This window comes from Sorex araneus, chromosome X, assembly GCF_027595985.1.
Source record: "Sorex araneus isolate mSorAra2 chromosome X, mSorAra2.pri, whole genome shotgun sequence".
Classification (NCBI taxonomy): Eukaryota; Metazoa; Chordata; class Mammalia; order Eulipotyphla; family Soricidae; genus Sorex; species Sorex araneus.
In genome coordinates this window covers 333,669,263-333,692,557 of record NC_073313.1, presented here as the reverse complement: position 1 = coordinate 333,692,557, position 23,295 = coordinate 333,669,263, and the positions used below count along the sequence as shown (strand labels likewise).

Below are 23,295 nucleotides of genomic sequence, written 5' to 3'. Positions count from 1 at the left end.
GTATTACACCTGACCCAAAAAAAAAAAAAAAAGAAAAGAAAAAAGGAAGACTGTGGGGCAGTACTGAAGGACCCTAAGATCAGATTCAGAGAATTTGCACTGAGTCATATAGGCGCACTTTCTTAAGGATAAAATTAAACACACCAAGTGGTTGACTGAACTTCATCCACTAACTTAAATTGTGTTACTCTCCTCCCACTTCCTCTCTTTTCATCAATTTTGCTTTGCCTTCATTCACTGAGAAAGCCTCTCTTCTGCTGGTTCTGCTGTAAGAGCTTTTTTTACTGGTACCATTTTCCCAATTCTAACTCTCCTGCTTGGAGTTTTAGCTTTAAAAAAAAGTCTAATTAATGGCTGCAGTAACCACATTTAAGTTGCTTCTTTCTCTGAACAACAATTTTTTTAAAGGAAGACTCCTAACATTTATTTTCAGATATATATTTTTAAATCTTCAGATATTTCACAATCCAAATTACTTATAATCTTCAAATGCCAATTGTACATTTATTTATTTTTTGATCCATATCCAGCATTGCTCAGGACTGACTCCAAGGATCACTCATGGCAGTGTTTGAGGGACCTTATGGGATGCCATAGATCCAACCCTAGTTGGCTGCGTAAAAGGCAAATGCACTATCTGTTATACTATCTCTAAAATTTTAACACCTTTTGCAAACAAAATAACTCTAACTTGAGAAGAAAATAATTTCTAAATGCATATGAAGTTTGTATTTCTGGCATTTTTCATTCTCAGTTCAATCTTCAGCAATTTTCTTGTTAGAAGTTATTTTTAATCTCTAGGTTCTCTAAGTGAGTTGATCTATATTCTATACTGTCAAAAAATAATTAAAAGTAAAATGGTACCAATAAACATCTTTCTGCTAAAGTCAAGTTTTCTCCCTAATACAGACAGACCAATTTCATCCCAATTCTAAGCTGACTATTCTAGTTTGCTTCCTGTAGTTTTTTTTTTTTTTAAGGTAAGAGTAAGATCAACTCTAATAAATGTGTCTATTTGTACATTTTGATTTCTAAAATATCACCAGCCGCAACATTTGGTAACTTTTTACTAGTAAAAACATGTATTTAACTTTTAGTTTTTGATTTTTGGTCCATACCCAGTGGTGCTCAGGGTTTACTCCTGGCTCTGCACTCAGGGATTTCTGGCAGTGCTTGGGAAAACATTACACAGTGCCAGGGATTTAACCCGGGTCAGGCAGCTGTGTGGAAGGCCAAGTGCCCTGCCCACACTACTATCACTCTGGCCTAATATACTTAACATTTCAAACGCCATATGGTCTGCCAAGCCCACCAGGAGTGATCCCAGAGCACAACTGGTGTGGTTCCCAAACCAAAGGAAAATTGGAAAAAAAAAACCCTAAAGAAAGAACGACGACTTTTAAATATGTACCTGTTAAATGTCTTTCAATCGTGCTTTTCAGATCTTCTTCCATAATATTCTCATTTTTTGGACCTACTTTGGACAAGGCTTCGAGTTTTGTTTTCTTTGTGTCCATTGCTCTCTTTTTTCTCTCTCTCTTATCTGCAGAATGATCATTTTTTCTTTGTGCGAATTCTATTTTCAAATCATTAGCTACATCTTCCTCTTCTCCAACTTCATCAACAGTAACAAAATTAAGTTCCTCTTTAAGATTGTTAAAATCCACTAAAGAATCTTCATCCTCTTCAGTTACTTCATCTAAAGTCACTAAATGCAGATCACTGCTGTCATCTTGTATTTCATCTACAGTAACTAAAGTAGAAGGGTCTTCAGGCATCTGAGAAGAAATGAACCCAATGCTATCTCTTCCAGTATTTTCCTCATCTACTTTAGTATTTAAAGTAAAACTCAGGTCTGCTGAATCATTTAAAGGTAGCTCTTCTACTTCTCCAATCTCATCCACAGTCACCAAACGCTCCTGTTTGAGAAGATCTTGTTCTTCAGCCACTGACAGTACTGTAACATCTTTAGGTTCACTATGAGAAACGCAATCATCTTGATCAATTAATTCATCTAGTGTAAGAAGTGAATTTGAATTTTTTACCATTTCTTCCATATTTATTTCCTCTTCATCAATGACTTCATCCACAGTGACGAGATTCTGTGACAGATGTGCAGCTGCATCCTCCTCTTCCCCTATCTCATCTAATGTTACAAAAGATAATTCTCCCTCAGCAACATGAGAGGCAGATGTTTTCCCCTTCTTCTTTAAGTTAAGCTCAGGCGTACTTTTGAGGGCTTCCTTTCTTTTTGTCTTTAGTGGACTCTGCTTGGTTTGAAAAGGGTTCACATCTTCTATAACCTCATCCACAGTAACACATTCATCCAAGTTAAATGAAAATAATAGCAGTTCCTGTTGGCAATATAGGGGCAAAAAAAGTCACAGAGCTATCAACTACTGCTAATTTGCTTGGCATGTTCTAAATAATCACAGGCAGCCATTTCCTACAGACTAAAATCAGGGTTGAAAAGATGGTACAGGGGCTGGAGTGATAGCACAGTGGGTAGGGCTTTTGCCTTACACGAGGCCGACCCGGGTTTGATTCCTAGCATCCTAGCATCCTAGATTCCTAGCCCCCCAAGCACTGCCAGGAGCAATTCCTGAGTGCAGAGCCAGGAAAAACCCCTGAGCATCGCTGGATGTGACCCAAAAAGCCAAAGTAAAAAAAAATAGTACAGAGATGAAGGCACTGTCTGCAAGAGGCTAGTGCTGGCTGGATACTCAGCATGATATGGTGCCCCAAGTATCACTGGATGCAGACCTGAAGGTCCTGAGCACCACTAGGAAGGCTAAGGTAATTCTCAGCACTGTAGGGCCCAAACAGAACAGCATCCTTGGGCACTTCCTTGCATTATTGGCCTAGTTGGCTCAGAACTGTGCGAGGGTCTTTGAGCCTTCCAAGACATCACTTAGGAGATCTTCTGCCCTCTGTCTCAAAACACTGAAATTAGTCAAGAATGTGGCACTGTATATGTCTCACATTTTTGCAGCCCTAGGTTTGATTCCTGGTATTACAAAATGAATTAATTATAACTCACAGCATAGATAATTCATTTTAATAGCTTCAATTAGACTTACAAACATTTCTTAAAAGATATACAAATTTCAACGATACACAAATGTTTATTTATAGCATGCGATATCAAAATTATCCCATATGTTAAAAATAATATTTAACAAGTGTTCTAGAAACTTAGAACACTAAAATTTCAAAGAGTAATTAGTTATATTGTGACACTGACCTTTTTATGCAATATTTAATGCATGCACATTCTACAAATCTCTACATTTAAAAATTATCACCGACATGTTAAATGTAAATGCATCTTAAAAATATTAAAAACAAAGTCAGCAAACCCAACACATTTAGTAGTATTCTATGTCAATTAGCACATAATGATATTCCCAGTATATATAAAAGTGCACTATACATACTAGTTAACTACAATACATATATCAAGTAATCTTGAGACAAAAAACCATTAACAAGCTAATAAAACCACCATAATTTTAATTTTGCTTATGTAAAAATACTCACATACTTTTCAGTAACACTGTTTCAATAAAACAAATTTACCCCCCAGAAGTGTGTGTGTGTGTGTGTGTGTGTGTGTGTGTGTGTGTGTGCGCGCGCGCGCATGTGTGAGAGAGAAACTGAGACAAAGAGAAAGAGACAGAGACACTGTAGTGGTGAGAAAAATGAACGGCATAAATTTGTGTGTGTGTGTGTCCCCACTCCCCCACTATACTATGGCTCCCTCACAGGATCAACTCTAAGCAACCATCATGGCACTCGGGACTAAGTTCAGGACCTCCTGCTTGCCCCCCATCATTGAGTCATTTTCTCACTGAAGATTCCTAATTGAGTTGGCAGAATAACCTGAGTGCTTGCTGATAGCACTGGGTTTTGAACTGGTAGCCTTGTACTTGCCAGGCAAGTGCCTGAAGTCACTGAGCCACCTTCTGGTGGCTAGCCTGAAAAAATAGTTTGAGCTGTAGAACCCTCAAAAGAGCAAATAACTAAATATGATATGTTAAAACATACATTTGACAATAGAATTCAGTACAAGGAAAATAAATCTTAGAGTTGACTCAAATGTTTGGAAGTTCCCACTCTCCTTAGTAGCAAGAAATGCAATCTCAAAATAGAAAGGAATTTGGTCAGACACCAATTTCGATTAAATCTAATCTTATTCAGTGCTCAGATCCTTTCAGTATGAGATTGGAGGTATTTTCCCTCTCTAATACTCCTTCTGACCCTGATCAACCTTTTGCTTTGCAAGAAGTCAAACTAACTTTATACAAAACAGATCAAAACAAGATCAAAAAAACAAGTAGTAATAGAGGGAAAGAAATTTTCATACTTTGTTTCATAAAGTACTAATTATTATAGGAGAAAATTCAAGTTATAAGGTAAATGAACTCTTATTTGAGGAACAGAGACTTATCATGTTAATGGAATATTTCTTACCTCATTACACTTGGAGCTTCTAGTCGGGGTGCTTTTGGGATTCTTCGTGCTTTGCCCAGAAAAAGTCTGAATATTAAATGAGAAATACAGAAACATAATATTTAAAGCTAGGTAACTAATTCCCTTAAAAAAAAAAAATCCCACAAAAACTCAAGCAGCAAACATTATCCACATTAAATTATGTAAATGTTTAACAGGAATATCAAACAATCATAACAGTAGAGACATCATCATCTCCTTAAGTTGTAAGTATGTTACTGATCTTTTCCTCTCTAGAGTTACAGTTACCAAGTCGGGTAATTTAGTAGTTAATAATAGAAGCAACTTTGGTTTAAGAGAAAATGATTTCCTATTCAAAGAGTGCTAAATCACCTCAATAGATTTGCTGTACCTTTCTTAAAAATGCAAATGTATATTTCTGACCTCATTTACACAAAAGTTTCAAACCTGTAATTTACAAACTTGAACTTATTCTACATGACTTCCTTACATAAATCAATGGAATTAAGAAAGTTTATTAAAGAGTTTAATATTAAGGAGTTTGAGGGTGGCATGAGGAGACAAAAGTATAAAACAAAGACTGCATCTCCTACTCCATAGCTACAACAGCAGAAGTAATCACTTCAAAGACAGACTGATCATTCTTCCTATCCTCCTCACCTTGTTGCTGCTGTCTTCCCATTTCATGAAGAGAGGTCTAGCCTCTGTTTCCTGAGACTGTTTTGTAATATCCCTGAAATCCAGTTTAGAATCCTTGCCTTGAAAGGCTGAGATCCTTCCACTGCTTCTGGGAAAAGCGCTCTGAGTGGGTTTAAATTTACTGCTCCAATCAGTCAAGCCTGGCCTGGCAGTTGTTGGTTTAAGCAGACCCACTTCTTTAGCTGCAAGTTTCTTCTCAGCAATTATTTGATCTCTGAGTACAGATCTCAGGAAACTTTTTTGGTTTTCAAATTTTGAAGCTGTAGCTTTTATCTTTGGAGAAACGACCGTTCTGGCTTTCATACTTGTTTTACCACTAGATACATTTGGTACAGGGAACGTACTAGTTTTACCAGTTTCATCAGGCTTATTTACCTGACCTTCTCCTTTATTTGAGAATGCCTTATTCACAATGTTTTCTGCAGGCTTTTCTTTCATTGCTGCCATGACCTTTTCCAACTTCTCTGCAACCACCTTAGCATCATTTTTTTCAGTATTTTCTGTTATGATCTGCAGATCCATTCTGGTTTCCTTTGCATTAAATTCATTCTCCTCCTTTTCATCCATGTTACTTTTCCCAGAAATTTCCTTTTTGCTCACTGCCTTCTCATTCTCAGTGGAAATTCCTGATACTAATGCAGTAACACAAGTAGATGGTATTACTTCTGAAGCAGTTTTATATTTGTTTACTTCAGCTACAGATCCCATCATAGACTGTGTAATGCCAGAGAAAAGATCTTCTGCTTCTGATGGAGATTCTTCTAGAATTCCTTTGATACTCCTTTCTTCTATAAATGCACTTTCAGATGTTAATAATTCTGTTACAGGATTAATAATTTCTTCCTCTTCTGTATGAAAATCACTGGTACACACCTGCTGATTTAAAACTGATTCCTCTAGATTTTCAGTGAGTAATTCAATACTGGCTGGAACAGATGCTACGAGAGGAATTTCCACCTTGATCTTATCCTGAGTTTTAATTTCCAATGTTTCTATTGTCAAGTCAGGGTCACACAGTGCTTTTTCAGGTTTTTCCTCACCAGGTTCTTCCCTTTGTGTACAAGTTTCTGTTTGAATGTTGGTAATAGTTTCTTCTTCAACCTCACTAGGTTTAACAGAAGGACTATCAGTTGCTGTCTGCACCTCACTTTCATCAATTGGATTGTTTTTCAAGTCAGGGCTAAAAATATTTGAAAACAAACGACAAAAGAACACAAAAACACAAACAAAAAAAAATCAAACTATAATGAGAATTCAACCATTAGAAATAAGTCGATTGATGCCAATTGTTGAGACTTCCTTTTGCCTTAGTAAAAAGCACTGGAAATCCAGCAATTAGCTTTAAAATGGTTACGAGGCTTTGACATAAATATGTAACAATATAAAATTTTAAGAGGACCACCACTGAAGATTGAAAATTTCTTTACAATTCAAAGCATGTAAATAAAATAATGACCACTGACAGCCTTTTGTTTATGTAAGTTATAACCCATGTTTCTTTTGTATCAAGTTTGCATTTAACAGTAGAAAGCCAAATGGAAATGAGGTATCTCAAAAGATTTTTGAGATATTTCATTTTTCATGATTTTTCATTCTAATTACCAATAATGTAACTGAAATAGTATCTGCTTAGTCCCACAATTAAACTAATGACTAATACAACTTAAAAATGTTATAAACCTTACCTAAAAAAAACATAAATAAAACTGGTAGGATGGTAAAGCTATAACCATGAGGCCTTTCATTTGTAGATAAAAATAAAATAGATTAATTTTATTGAAATAACATGAATGAAACAGATTCATTTTTAATTTCCCAAGGTTCGTGCTTGGAAGTAATACTTTTTTCTTTAGTGGTATCTTCTAAATGTCCTGGTGGAACTTTATAGAGATGCAATGTTAGGAGGACACACAGTTCAATCCACTGCATGGTCTCATGAGCATCAAAAGGACCCTACGGCCATCAAACATGGCAGCACTAAAGAGCCTGAGCTAAGCTGAATTCTCAGGCCCCTGCACCAAATCTCTGGTCCAGACGGCTAAGAATCACTGATGGTGGGGGCCCCAGAGTCTCTGTACACTATGTAGGAATCTCTGAGTACTACGTGGGAGCAGCAAAATAAACAAATCTTTATAGTGACAAAATAATATAATTACAATGTTAAAAATATAAGGAGAAATGCAAAAATACATGGTTAGTTATGTAGTTGATCTTATTTCATCATTTTCTTCCCAAATCCAAAGTGATACTAAAATTCAACTTTCATCTAGACAGAAACAAATAAGCTTCTTTTTCTATCTAATGTCTGGTTATTGGAGGTTATCTTAAAGATTAGCAAGTCAATCTTAATTCCCAAAGACAATGTTAGCCTATCATCAACATAAAGTAGGGACTATTACATATACTTGCTAAAAGCAAGTTAGAAAAAATATGCCAGAAAGGATCATGATATACCAGTATCTAAGGCAAAAAGTATCCATTCCTTTTCTCCAATTTTTTCAAAGATCTTCCCATTGATATACCAAAGAGATATAAATCTAAGTCCTGAATGTAAATATTTTTAAAAGTTTGGCAAAAAGTAAATATTAACACATGAGGGTTTAAATTCTTTGAGACATAAACTGAAGATGCTATGTTTAAATTTCTAAAGGAAAAAACCTTGCAAGAAATCAGAGAAATACCACTTGAAAAAAGAGAAAGGTTTGAGGAATTTTAACTGAAAGTAATCATACACCTATAATCAATATAATTATATTTCTATAAACAACACTGCATGCTGAAAGGGTGCAAACATTTTTATTTTTATTTAAAAAAAATTCATGTCCTTTATTTTAAAAAATACCAACAGTTAACTAAGTGTTCCAAATTTTTTAAGTTTTTGGGTCACACCCATAGGTGTTCAGGGGTTAGTTACTCCTGGCTTTGTATTCAGGAATCACTTCTTGTGGTCCTTTGGGGGACCATATAGGATGCTGAAGATCAAAATTTAGGTCAGCTGCATGCAAGGCAAGTGCCCTACCAGTTGTACTAGCTCTCTGGTCCCCAAAGTCTTAAAACTAGTCAAAGTGAAAGTTGGGGAAAGGTACAAATATGGAAAAAGGAAAGAAGTAGAGAGACTCAGTTATAGCATTTATATATAGCTCCTCAAAATTAAAAGTGTGTTTTAAATTATAATATTCATAAGATTAAACTTCCTATATCACGACAGAACTGCACATTTAACAATGTGTTGGCAATATAAACAAATGAGACTACATTAAATTGAGAAGCTTTTGCATCTTAAGAGAAACAGTTACTAAAGTACATAAAGAGCTCATAGAAGAGGAGAAAATATTTACCCAATACCCATCAGATAGGGGCTAACTATTCAGGTTATATAAGACACTGGCAGAACTTTATAAGAAAAAACCTCTAACCCCATCAACATATGGGGAGAACAGATGAACAGGAATTTCCTAAAAAAAAAAAAAAAAAGAAAAGAAAGAAATTCAAATGGCCAAAAGGCACATGAAAAAATTCTCTACAAAATTCTCTACATCACTAATCATCAGGGAGATGCATATCAAAACAACAATGAGGTACCATCTTACACCACAGAAACTGGCACACATCAATAAGAACAAGGACAACCAGTGCTGGTGCAGATTTGGGGAGAAAGAGACATTGTTGGTGGTAATGCCGACTGGTCCAGGCTTTTTGGAAAACAATATGAACATTTCTCAGTGTGTGTGTGTGTGTGTGTGTGTGTGTGTGTGAGAGAGAGAGAGAGAGAGAGAGAGAGAGAGAGAGAGAGAGAGAGAGAGAGAGACTGGGGACACTGGTGGTGGAAAATGTGCACTGATGGAGGGAAGAGTGTTCAATCATTGTATGACTGAAACTCAAACACGAAAGCTTTGAAACTGTATCTCATGGTAATTCAATAAAATAATTTTTTAAAAAAACCAATGTGTTGGCTAAAAACAAAATATTGGAGGAGATTTTTGTTCCTTGCTAAAACAAGGAACCGTCAGACTGTCTTCACCAGGGCACCCTCAGAGGGGGGGCGAAACTTATTTTGCTCACATTTGGTAGACTGGGAGCACACTTGTAAGGACAATTAGAGATGGCCCTAAAAGCCTCCATTCCTCTCGGAGAGCCCAGCAAGCTACCGAGGGTATCCTGCCCTCCTAGCAGAGCCCAGCAATATCGGAGGCATACTCAATATGCCGAAAACAGTAACAATAATGGGCCTCAATCCCCTGATCCTGAAAGAACCCCCTATTCGGGAGCGTTGGGAAGGATGAGTAAGGAGAGGCTGAGATGCTTTTCGTGTTCCTGGAACAAGCAGATGCCATTGGGCTACACTAGCACATGACAGGGACGAACAGAGACATTACTGGCGCCCGCTTGAGCAAATTGATGAGCAATGGGACAAGAGATACAAGTGATACAACTGCTAAAACAAATCCTTCACCTTTCCATTTTTAAATTAATCAAGTAGAGGAATCCAAATTATCTTTTATGTAAAATGAATCACTATGCAGGTTTCACACTTCAATAATACAACTCACTCTGAAAAATGGCTGACTTCCATTTTTATTAACAGAATTCAATGACCAAAGATTATTTTATAGCTTTCTGGCTAACACGAAAAAGACCTGAAAGTCAACATGAGATGTCAAATCAAATTATGTCAAAGACACACATGAATTTTTCAAAGATCAAGGAGAAACAGAGTCTGGAGTCTGGGAGATGGCACACACACACACACAAAAAAGGTTACAGGAAGGTCATCGGTATAAAGATATCTAATTTCCCACATCCCACAACCCATTCCCTCATAATATCAAAATCTTTAGAAAAGGCCTAACAATAAAAACAGCATGAGAACAAAGGCTGACACCATAGCTTAGACTTCCTGAGAAACTTTAGACTAAGCCTTAATACTGAAGATTAGTATTTATTTCAGAAAGTGGGAGGGTACGTTTCAACATGAATAATGAACTGCTAAAAATTTTATCCAGCATCCTTATTAGGGCCCTTAATCACATGATGTTTACATAGAAATAAAAACAGAACAAGCAAAATTTAGCAATGTATAAATTACTAATTATCCTTAAGTTCCTTTAAATATATTTTACATTAATTACAAATAGGATCAGTATTGTTACGCATCCACACATAATTCGAAATAACAAAAAACACAAAAGCACCAGTATTTTCTCAAGATCAGTTTACTCCTAATAAAAAAGAGTAAGTTTAGGCAACTACCATGTCTTTTTCTCTAGCATTACAGACATGTCAGGGGAAAAAAACCCACAAAACAGAAATTTAACTTAATGATGACTTTTTGTAAGTGATTTTGTAAGATAGGTTATCTGTAAAATTATTTGCATCAAATACTACAGAGCTGGGAGAGTACACAAAGGGCTGAGGGCATTCTCTGCATGCAGGAGGCACAGGTATGACCCCTGGTGCCACATGATCCCCAGAAACAGTCTGAGTGGGCCCTAGCAATGCACTGGAGGTAATTCCCAAATTTAAAAAACTAACGATAAATATCAAGAGGAATAAAATAACCTAAATACAGATAACATCAGTTGTAAAAACCCTTAAAAAAAATTCTACAAAATAAAATGACTATTTCAAAGTCTATTTACTTACCAGACCAAATTAATGTGATCAAATTATGTATTTGTCTACCTTACAACAAACATTATGTAATCTCCATATAATGTGTATTAACAAAATGTACATTATATGTGTATCAATAATGCATGGTAATTAAGTGTATATTGTGTAAAATGTACAATGTATATTATAGAACAGAGTGGGCTTTATACACAATATCAAACAATGGGGTTGGTATTTTTAGTCAAGTTACTATAATGGGCATGAGAATATGAATATACAGCTTAATAAATTCTGTGCTATCAAGTATCAACAACCTATTGAACTACCAATATATTTTAATATATTCATAAGCACTGTTATCACTTAAAGATCACTTTAGGAAAGGAATACATAAGACATACAATTTTTTAGGCTTTTTAAGAATAATGAAACAAAAACACATTAAATATTTACATTGCAACTTAAAAATTTTTACCACAGGTATCCTGAGGAATAAGGGTAAAGAACATATAAAGGACGTTAAAAAAAATACAAATCAGTGATTTGCCATCAAAAGTAATAAGGAGGGACTGGAGAGACAGTACAGTAGTTAGGGTGTTTGCCTTGCATGCAGTCAATACAGGTTCTATCCTGAGAATACCAAAAAGTCTCCTGAGTGATCCCTGGGTAAAGAGCCAGCAGCATATTGCCCTGAACACAGCTGGTATGGCCCCAAAACAATTACAAAAAAGTTTTTTTTAAAAAAAAAAAAGTAATAAAAGTGCGTGCTTAATTGATTGAACAAGATATTCACTAGAAGAAAGTTACAGTATGCTGTATAGGTAAAAATCAAGATCACTGGTTTGTATACACTAACGAACAAATTTTTAGACTTTGAAAACACAAAGTGCTACACACAGTAAAATTGTTTCGCAAAATCCCCTTCTGCCCCAATTGTTGTTTGAAAGTTTGAAAACATGTAACAAATATTCTTTTGATATTAGGCCAAAAAACTTAAAAAAATGAAAAACAAAAAACTACAAACATCTAAAAACAAATGATAAATTTCCCCTACAGAAATAAATCCAGTATCAACTATATACTCTATATACTATATGAAACATTAGCAATACCAAACAACATACCTTTCTTTTCCTGGTCCTGTATACTTCTCTGCTTGATCCTGTAACATAATTCCACAGTTTATTAGAGGCTATTCTAACTGAGATTTAAATATTTAACCCATCAATGAAATGCTTTAATTTCTTAAAATGAAAGCCAAAAAGAAGGATTATCTTAGAAATAAATCAAAATAGCTATTGACAAATGATCAAGATTTAGATTTAGACATTTTTTAAATATTAGGTAAAAAACTCTTTCAGGTTATACGGAGTAACAAGCAACCAATGAGAAAAATAAGTTTCATAAAAACTCACCTTTAAAATCCTGAAAATACTACCTTTTGCTTAGAATATAAACAACTAGATCCCAGGATATAGCTCAAATGCTAGTGCAAACACCCTGCATGTATGAGGTCCTGGGTTCAATCCATGATACAACACAGTGCCCTACCATCCCTTGACATTCTCTTCCCCGCCCCCTTCCCTCCAATAAAAAACTCTAGGTCCATTTTTCACTTGGGGGATCACCTGCACGTATAATTGACCTTTTCTCCTCTAGAGAAACACATTTTTTCTTTTAAACTCTGATTCTCCTTATATTTCTCAAAACATAAAGTGGGAAGGGAGAGGAATGGGAGGAGAAAAAAGAAGGGGAAAGAAAAGGAAAAGGAAAAAGCACTACTCAAGCAAACAGAAAAGTCATACAAGAGAGCTGGTTATACTAAATCTAAGAAATAAAAGAAATAACTCAGGAAACATTAAGATGAAAACCAAAGGTGTTCATTAGAGTTGCTTTACATAGCAAACGGCCACACATATAAAATAGAAATGAAAAGAAAAAAGCTGGTTGTAGATCTGAGTCCACAATCACAAGTAAATTGTTTGAACTACATAATATAAAAATTCAAAAATCTCCCAAAGTAATACCAAATCAATTTCTAAATTGCACACAATCTAAAGAAAACAAAACAAAGCATCATTAGGAAAAATGACAACTTGAGGAAAGCAGCCCAAGTCATGTAAGTTATAGACACCCCTTCACTCTCATTGTATTTGATTCTGCAGTAAATTGATATACAAAATATGAAAGATGCAGATACCCATTTTATTACTTTAGAATTAAGACTTCAGGCTTCATATGCAGGATAGCTATAGTTAAAGACATGATTTAACATACAACATTTAGAAGTAACATAGACAACAGGAGGAATGAGGAAGACTAATTCTAGTAGTATCAAGATAATTAATTCATTAAGAGCAGGGCAATTTAGAAACTGCTATCAGAATGACCTAAAGACAGATTTATTCTCATTTCATAGTCTATTCCTAGCTGTGGGCTTTCATTATTTTATAGACTACAATACCTGGATTGTACCTCTCTCCTGTCCAATTTTACATTCTTACTGTTTTGTTTTTGGGTCACATCTACTGGTGCTCAGGGCTTACTCCTGGTGAGGCTTGGGGAACCTTAATATGGTTCAGGGGATCAAACCGAAGTCAGCTGTATGCAAGGCAAACACCTTATGCACTCTACTTCTATCACTAATTTATCATTCTTAGAGTACATAAACTGAATATCACGTTATTAACAAACCAGTAAGATGCAAACACATGGTTTTGAGTAAGTCTTAAGAAATGAAATTATCAAATCAGTTAATGGTTTTATATTATTTCTTAAACTAAGAATTTGGAATGTTTCTAAAAGAAAATTCATGTAGTCAGTGTTTACTGTAATTTAAAAAGTTGGCTGTAGGAGCCACAGTGATAGTACAGTAGGTAGGGTGATTGCCTTGCACATGGCGAGTTCAATCCCCAACATCCCATATGGTCCTCCAAGCATCATCAGGAGTAATTCCTGAGTGCAGAGTAAGGAGAAAACCCTGAGCATCGCCGGCTGTACTACTAAAAGAAAAAAAAAAAAAAAAAGAAAGAAATTAAACAAAACAGTTCGGGATTTTGAAGGGATTTATTTGCCTTACTGACAATGCAATTGAACGATAGATCTAGTTGGCCAAGAATCACAGGAAGAGATGTCTGGGTCTTCTGAGCAGTGCTTAGGAGGCCGCTACAAAAACTAAAAGCAAAAGCAAAACAAAACACCAAGGGGGGCGGACCACAATGACCAAAATTTGCTAAATAGCTGTAACTTGGAAAAATATCAAAAACAAATGCTTTAAAAGTATTTTGGAGTGAAGGGATAGTACAGTAGGTAGGGTGCTTGCCTAGCACACAGCTGATCCAGGTTTGATGCCCGGCATCCCTTACGATGAGCATCGTCCAGTGTAATTCCTGAATTCAGAATCAGGAGTCACCTTTGAGCATCACTGGGTATGGCCCCAAAACAGGAAAAAAACAACAACAAAAACAAGAACACAGTCCTATTGTGTAAGTAGACACCAAACATAAAGAACTAAAATGGAAAAAAAAAAATTCTCTCCAGGATTCAGAAAGCTAGCTCAAAGGGTGGAACGTACGCTTGCTTGCACACATGTAGCCATGATCAAGTCCCAACACTGCATTATACCTTCTCACCTCAGTACCAACCACCAGGTGAGTTGGTGGTACAAGAGCACTGCACAGTGTGTTTCTCGTGGCCCCCAGAGCACTGCATTGGATCCCTCACACACAATTTCTGCCTCCCCTGGACTTAGCTAGTTAAATTACTCATATTTGAACTTAAATTAGTACCTCTCTTTATAGATACTCAACTTCATTTGGCTTTAAATATTGCAAATTTCACTTCGGTTAGCACAAGATTTTTGGCTAACAAAAAAAATGTATAAGACAGAAAAAGATACAACGAAAGATAGAATAGAGCTTATAAAATAGAATAGGGCATTTGCCTTATACACAGCCAACCCAAGTTCGATCCTCAGCATCCCATACGATCCCCAGAGCAATGCCAAGAATAACCCCTGAACATCACTGCCAGGTGTGATCCAAAAAAGCCAAAAAGGAAAAAAAAATAAAAAGGGGACTTAGAAAATAAAGCTCCCAGAAGAGAGCAACATAGAACACACCATGCCACAGAGATGCCGCGGGACCATGCACCAGGCTGTCTTAACTGGGGCAATTAGGAGTAGAGGGTTGGTTAAGTTTTTCCCTCCCTACCTCAACAGAGCACCAGGAGCTTGAAAACCCCCAGAAGTCAAATCACCACCATGCTCACAACCATTCTCCAGTCTCTGATGAGTGAATCTGCAGAAAAACCTAGGTTTTCGGGACTTGTGACTGAAATCTCCAAGGTCACTCAGAGTGGGAATGGGCTTCCTTCCCGCATCTCTCTAGTTTACCAGTAGCTGAACAGTCACGAGCACAAACTGCTCTTGGTACCATATAATCTCATCAACAACAGCCTTACCCATGAGTGAACCTCCTGTACAATCATATTTAGACCTTTAAATTTTAGACCTCTCATATCTACACAGATATACAAAGAGTAGCATACAACATTTGATGAAATTTAACAAACATATTAGTCATCAAGGGTTTAATGGCTCCAGGATGAAATACAACAATTTTTATACACTTTCTTTAAGGAAACTTTATTGGACCATTTTTAGCGGATTACTCTTAACAAGCAATGCAAAACTGTTGTGATTCTGCTTTGCGGGGCACGGTTTGGGATTTGGGGTAGAAACATTCAAAACATGGTGCAATACTGGTAGGATTGGTCTCTGAATATTAAATGTAATGAATTATTGCGAACAACTTTAGCACTGTAGCACTGCAGTCCCGTTGTTCATCGATTTTCTCAAGTGAGCACCAGTAATGTCTCCATTGTGAGACTAGTTCTTACTGCTTCTGGCATATCAAATACGCCGTAAGTAGCTTGCCAGGCTCTGCCGTGCGGGCAGGATACTCTTGGTAGCTTGCCGGGCTCTCCGAGAGGGACAGAGGAATTGAATCCAGGTCAGCCACGTGCAAGGAAAACACTCTACCTGCTGTGCTAACGTTCCAGTCCAACTTTATAAAAATAAAATTTTTAAAAAAATTTTAAACACAAAATACCTAAATCAATTTCACTAGTACCCAAAAATAATTCATAAAGTTCATCTTCCAGCTTTGAGAGAATAACCTTTATGCTTTATTTGTTAAAAGTACCAAAAAAAAAAAAAAAAACAATCGTACCTCTGACAAATTTATTTTTGGAGATAATTTGCAGGTCAATACATGATCACCTATGTTCTGTGGATGCTGTTTCAGAAAGCTGTACATTGACTGAGCAGATTCAGGACTATCTAGCTGAAGAATTGCCTATGAAAAAGGAAAAAAAGTGTGAGGGGTTACTTACAAATTAAAGGTGCAATTACAAATATTCAACAATTTCACCTTTTGGTCTATGATCAAAAACTTGAAATCAGGAACTCAAAGTTATTCACATACACATATTGATATTAGTTACTTTAACCAAAAAGTAGAAGAAACCCAAGTGTTCATCAACAGTTGAGAAGTTAAAATATGATTTATCAGTTGTAATTTGTATAATTAGTTGTAACAGGATGGCAATTATGACTAATGCTACAACACATTCCAGAAGACACTGTCTTAACCACGTTTGTCACCAAAGAATAGTATTTCACTTATGTGAGGTGCTTAGAGCAGTCAAATTCATAGAAAGTAAATGGCAGAATGATACCTGCTAGGAGCTAGAAAAAGAATGGGAAGTTACCATTTAACTCAGTCTGGGAACAAAACAAAGTTGCGGCAATGGATAAACAAAAATTACGACTATTTGTAGTACTACTGAACTGACAGTTAAGGTCAAAAGGGTAATTTCTACATTCTATGTATTTAATCACAATATATATCTAAATCTGTTAATCACAAATATTTCTTTTAATTTAAAAATTACTCTGTTTTTCTTCATAACTTCAAATATTTGATTATAGCTATTTTTTCCTTTTAAAGTAAATCAGAGGGTCTGTGCCAGGAACCAATGCCTGGGAACCAATATGTCAGTACAAACTTACCTGTAACTGAGGAACAACCGCTTCTTGGGAAAAATATCAAGTACCTTTTGAAGGTTGCAGAAAAATGCCCAGGGTAACTGCCATCAGGGCCCACATCCAGTTTCGTTAATAATTTGCATTCTTTGCTATTCTCCCATTCTGCCCACTTCCTCATATAATCAATTATAAAAGACTAGCTTAGGAGAAATAAAATTGGAGCTTGCTCCCATTCTTTTGTGTCCGTCTGTGTCTGTCTCTTTCTTCTTGTGTCGGTCTCCTATTTACTCGTGCACCCTCTCCCAGCTACCCACATTGACCAAGTCCCGCGGGATGGGAGAGGTCTGGAAAGTCAAGACAAAACTGAAAATAATGGCAATTTAGTATTTATGTAAATTTTTGGTGCTCTGGTCAACCTGTGGTTCTTAGGGGTCAGTTCTTGGCTCACTCTTCAGGGGTTACTCTTGGCAGTACTAAAGCAGCAGAACTCTGGGCCTCCTGCATGCAAAACATGAGCTCTAATTCATTAAGTTATCTCTCTGCCCCAAGATGGTATTTTTAAAATAAAGGATTAAGTATGTCTAAAGTAAAGAGTCAGAATTATTCCACCCACTCTATCCTTTCCGTAATTTGTCACACTACTTTTAAATATCAAACTTGGTGTATGCTTCTAAAACAAGCCAAAAAGTTAAATATCTACTTGTGGTTGGCTTGGTATTTTTTGGTGAAGAATACATTTCAAGTTTGCTATGAAAACCTATCTTTCTAGGTAATATAGGATTGACCAAAATCTCAATTAAACATTAAACAGAGAGCATAACAAATGTAAACAATTTCTTTAATGACGCCAAATCAAAAAAGAATATTCACTTTCCACTTTTATTTAACTAAAGGAACAATATAAACCAAGTGTTTTATGACTAGAAGGGACTTCTAACAATTCTGAAGACAGATATAAACTCTTCCTGTCAAAGCCCGAGAGTAAATATGAAAGTTTTTCATAACTCTAAAAGACTGAGAAGTATTTATAGAGTTTTAATGCTTAATTCAGGAGCGAAAGAAAAAGTTTATGGACCATACAAATATTAAAATTCAGTTACATACACCAATGAACTTACAGCTAAAACAAGCAGAATCTTGTTACCTTGTTTTTATTACTCATGAATATGTGATGCTCCACTTTTCCAAATTGAAGTCCAATACAAAGTACACACTGAAGTCCATCTTCTGGTAAATTATCAAGGTGTACAAATCGGTTGTAAATTTTATCCATATTTCCCTGTAATTTTCAGGCAGTAATAAAAAATATAGGTTAACAATAGTATTTCAGAGGTCAAAGGTCAAATGGTGTCCTCTCAGAAAATAAGAAAATGACTTGGTGAGGACAGTGAGGAGTTATAATTTAACATTTTTGTTTGTTTACAATTTCTCAGACTGAATCTAGAGTGTCACATATATAAAGCAGGTGCTCTGACACTGGGCCACATTCTCAGCCTTTAGATATTATTAATAACAGAAAAACAATAAACAAAAAGAAAAAAATATTGTCTATCAATCTCAGATTTAAAACGACCTCAGAGTACTAACCTATTTAGACACTTGACATGGCTCCAGTATCTAGAAAATATTTATCAGGGACTACTACCATCACCATTTGTCTTTACTTCTACCAAGAGAAGACTGAACAAATCTTCATCACTTGTACTGGCTAGAGAGATAATACAGCAGGTGTGTGGAAAACCAGATTTCAATCCCTGGCTTCCTGTTTGGCCCCTGGAGCAATGCCAGGAGAAATTCCTGAGCACAGAGCCTGGGGTAACCCCTGTGAATTGCTGATGTGGCCCCCAAACCAAAAACTAAAATAGGTTCTAGAGTGTCTTTAGTTCTTAATTAACAGATAACTAGAACATCAATGTTTTTATCAATTAAGGGTACAAAAGCACTAATATTGAAAACTTACCGATGGGTCATTTTCTTTAATCAAGGTTGTAAATATACCTTCCTGAAAAGTCAAAATAGAAAGAAGTTGAGGACACAAGTTCTTTCTTAACCATTCACCTAGTCAAGAGTAATAATATACTGACATAAAAAAATTTATGCTTTTTTATAAAAATTTATAAAAGTTTATAAACATTATTCGTAAGTTGAGAAATCAGCAAGAGTTCTGTTCTTTCAAAAATTTGCCACACTTGTAATAAATAAGTTACTGAAATTCACTGTACCCACACAGTTTAATTCTTCTTATACATGAAATTTAAAAATAACAATGTGCAACCACTTAGAATAAGACATCAAAACTTATACGCAGGGGCTGGAGTGATACAACAGCGAGTAGGGCATTTGCCTTGCACGTGGCCGACCCGGGTTCAATTCCCAGCATACCATATGGTCCCCTGAGCACAGCTAGGGATAATTCCTGAGTGCAGAGTCAGGAGTGACCCTTGTGCATCACCAGGTATGGCCCCCCCAAAAAAAAACCATTTATACAGAGATAACAAAAGATTTAACTCAGCAGAGTACTCAAACCAGAAACAAAAATTAAGGAGCCAAAGGCAGATCCTAAAAGCAGCTGACCTGGGCTGAAGGGATAGCACAGCAGGTAAGGCGTTTTGCCTTGCACATGGCTGACCCGGGTTCAATTTCTAGCAGCCCATATGGTTCCCTGAGCACCACCAGGAGTAATTCCTGAGTGCAGAGACAGGAGTAACCTCTGTGTATTGCCGGGTGTGACCCAAAAAGAAAAAGAAAAAAAAAAAGTAGCTGAGCCAATTTGACACTATACCTGGTCATCTTAGAACCACCAGGGTTCACTCCTGAGCACAGGGCTTCAAAACCAACTCAAAAATGCACTGGTTGAACTCCACAGGAAGAAAACTGCCAACCCGATCAAAAAATGGGGCGAGGAAATGAACAGAAACTTTTCCAAAGAAGAAATCTGAATGGCTGAGAGGCACATGAGAAAATGTTCAACATCACTAATCATCAGGGAGATGAAGATCATCTCACACCACAGAGACTGGCCCACATCCCAAAAACCAAAAGTGACCAGTGTTGGCGTGGATGTGGGGAGAAAGGGACTCTCCTTCACTGCTGGTGGGAATGCAGACTGGTTCAGCCCTTTTGGAAAACAATATGGATGATTCTCAAAAAATTAGAAATTGAGCTTCCATTTGACCCAGCAATACCAGTCCTGGGAATATATCCCGGAGAGGCAAAAAGGTATAGTAGAAATGACATCTGCATTTCTATGTTCATTGCAGCACTGTTTGCAATAGCCACAATCTGGAAAAAAAAACAGAGTGCCCAAAAACATGACTGGTTAAAGAAACTCTGGTACATCTACACAATGGAATACTATGTAGCTGTCAGAAAACATAAGTCATGAAATTTGCATATAAGTGGATCAACATGGAGAGTGTCATGCTGAGTGAAATGAGTCAGAAAAAAAGAGACAGATATAGAAAGGTTGCACTCATATGTGGAATATAAAATAGCTGAGAGGTACAAGCTTGCAATGATGCAATTTCTGGCAGAAATTTCTCTGGACTTGGTTATTAAAATACAAAAATCCAAACCCGTGCGGCTGCTAGTGTGGCCGCTTGACCTCATATCTCTTCATTCTCAGCAATGGAAAACAAATTATCAATGCTTCCTTTTCAGCAGGTCCGACTTTAGTGGGGAGAAACTCCAAATAATAATAGTGAGTTTTTCTTGTTGAAATATTGAATGTAAACAAAGTAAACTGAAAATATAGTGAAATTTATCAGTTACACAGGCGGGGTGGGGAGCTGGAGAGGTGGGGGGGGTGGGGGTTGGGGGAGGTTTACTGTGAATCTTGATGGTGGAATATGTGCACTGGTGAAGGGATGGGTGTTCGAGCATTGTATAACTGGGACTTAAACCTGAAAGCTTTGTAACTTTCCACATGATGATTCAATAAAAGAATAAAATTTTTTAAAAAAAGGGGCAAAAAAGGTGAAAGACAGCGAACAGAATGAACATACACTTTGAATGCAGGACAAACATGGAGATGTGGCTCAGTGAAAGAATGCCTGTTGTGCATTTATGAGACGATCAATCCTCACCACTGTTCTGCTCATAGAATGTGATCCCTAGCACTGCAACAGAGCATACAAGGTCTAGACACCAACCATCTTTAAAATAAGTAACAAAATCTTTAGAGTGTTCTAAGAAATGCTCCAAGACCAGAAATACATGTTTTGCATGCAGGAGTTCCAGACTCAATGCCTATTATGGTCACCTGAGCATGGGTAAAGTTCAAACTACCCAGCCACTTCCAAAGCTCTTCATACAAAATAAGAGAATATTAAGAAAAGAAATGAGGGGCTAGGGTGATAGCACAGCGGGTAGGGCGTTTGCCTTGCACGCGGTCGACCCGGGTTCAATTCCCAGCATCCCATACGGTCCCGTGAGCACCGCCAGGAGTGATTCCTGAGTGCATGAGCCAGGAGTAACCCCTGTGCATCGCCAGGTAAGACCCAAAAAGCAAAAAAAAAAAAAAAAAAAAGGAAAATTCCCAAACAGCAGTGGCATTAAGTATTCTGAGATTTACAGATAGTAAGTTATAAAGAGTCTAAGAGTAATAAGACTGATGTTGAAGCTGACAGAGGCTAGCAAATAGAAGGTCTATATCTACAAGAATTTATCTTACGAAGCTATGATTTTTTTTTTCCCCTTCCAACACATACCATTTTTTATGAGGACCTTCAGTCTGATCACAATCTTAGAAATACAGGTCAAAACTAGTTTCTACATTTTTCACTTAAAAGTCTCTGAATTACAAATGAGTGTCTTATACATTGTATATGCTTTGAATAGCTACAGACTTGAAATAATCTGTTCATCAAATATGTAATATGTGAAAGTACCAGAGATGTTATAATGATCTACGGGTTCCCTATTTTCAAACAGGGCAGAATATGAAACATTCAAGTAAACACTAAGTCATTAACATATGCAATATTTCTGTACCTTTTTGAGAATCAAAGAGATCTCTAAGGATAAGAATAGACACATAGGTTGCTGAAATTGTGCTTTAACTTCTAAAAAACCAAATCAATCAAACAATATTAACAGTCATATGTCATTAACTATTGAATACATACATCCAAAACTTAACATTTTAGAATTCAACTGTTTGATGGATATAAATTACATGCATTTCCATGTTTCTCTAGATTCTAGTGTCTGTTTCACACTTTAGCAATTGATAATAAATTTGTAGATCAAAAAAATGAGTTTCTTAATTAAATCTGAATACATCTGAATGTAATTCAGCCTCACAACTTTGTGGAGGAAAGTTCTGATGGAGACAAAACTGTAGATATAAGATGTTACTTTGGTAAAAAACAAAACAAAACAAAAAAAAGATGTTACTTTGGTGACTTCTAAGGTATGAAGCAATGGTAAGGGGAATAAAGAAAGAATAAACTTGGGGCTGGAGCAATAGCACAGCGGGGAGGGTGTTTGCCTTGCACACAGCCAACCCGGGTTCGATTCCCAGCACCCCATATGATCCCCTGAGCACCTCCAGGGGTAATTCCTGAGTGCAGAGCCAGGAGTAAGCCCTGTGCATCGCCGGGTGTGACCCAACAAGCAAAAAAAAAAAAAAAAAAAAGAATAAACTCCAGAAATATTCAGGAGTTAAAACAGAAAAGAGATAGTGACAACGGTGGTTTAAAACTAGAAGAAAAAGATTAATTGCAACCTCTGGGATTCTAGTTTGTAGACAGAAAACAGTGAATTCTCTGGGGGAGTGGAAAAGGGGAAAAACACAGAACTCTTGACAAAGAACTATCAACTTTTTTCCTACCCCAATATATAAGGGGTAGGATTTCATCAATATTTAAAGAAGTCTTAAAAACTGAAATGAAAGTGAAGTGAAAAGAAAGTTTCACACTGCCAGAAAATACGCAACCTAAAGAAAATGTATCCAACCAAAATAAATCTTATTTTCAAATTTAATAATATTCTAGAAAAAAACGGTAAGTTTACATTTATTACTTACCTCATCTTTTATATTCATATTTTCTGGAGCCATACTTATTGAGAGTTGATTCCCATCTACTGATATTGGGAAGGAGGTATGAAAGTTCACCATAGAATCTGCAGATTTTTTACTTAACTCTAGAAGAGCCTTTTAAAACATAAGTTATAAGAACAAAAAAAATTAATATCTTAAATTACCTTTCCTTAAAAAGCTTTAACATTTTAAAAATATTTAACAGTTAAATTATATTGAATCATTTTCAATTTGAAGACAAATAAATGAATTCCTCCCAAAAGATGGTAATAGACATTACCAAAGAATATTACAATCCTGATAAACAATAAATCATGACAACACTCACATGACAGTAATAGAAATATTAGGGGACATTCTAGTAAAATAAAGAAAATTTTGTAAATTTTATTCTTCACTATATTCTTTACTAGCTAGC

General features: G+C 36.2%; 1 protein-coding gene across 4 annotated transcripts in view; it reads right to left on the bottom strand.

Annotated features, from left to right (window-relative positions):
- The window catches only part of ZNF638 (zinc finger protein 638), a 145,762-nt gene that overhangs the window by 22,974 nt on the left and 99,493 nt on the right, over positions 1-23,295 (bottom strand). For all 4 annotated transcript variants that reach the window (XM_055119696.1, XM_055119695.1, XM_055119697.1 and 1 more), the window contains exons 18-25: positions 22,863-22,991; positions 18,795-18,836; positions 17,979-18,113; positions 16,017-16,142; positions 11,910-11,947; positions 5,134-6,352; positions 4,474-4,539; positions 1,412-2,354 (exon numbers count right to left, since the gene is read on the bottom strand). In XM_055119696.1, the coding sequence (XP_054975671.1) occupies positions 1,412-2,354; positions 4,474-4,539; positions 5,134-6,352; positions 11,910-11,947; positions 16,017-16,142; positions 17,979-18,113; positions 18,795-18,836; positions 22,863-22,991 (2,698 nt within the window). The remainder of the gene's footprint in view (positions 1-1,411; positions 2,355-4,473; positions 4,540-5,133; positions 6,353-11,909; positions 11,948-16,016; positions 16,143-17,978; positions 18,114-18,794; positions 18,837-22,862; positions 22,992-23,295) is intronic.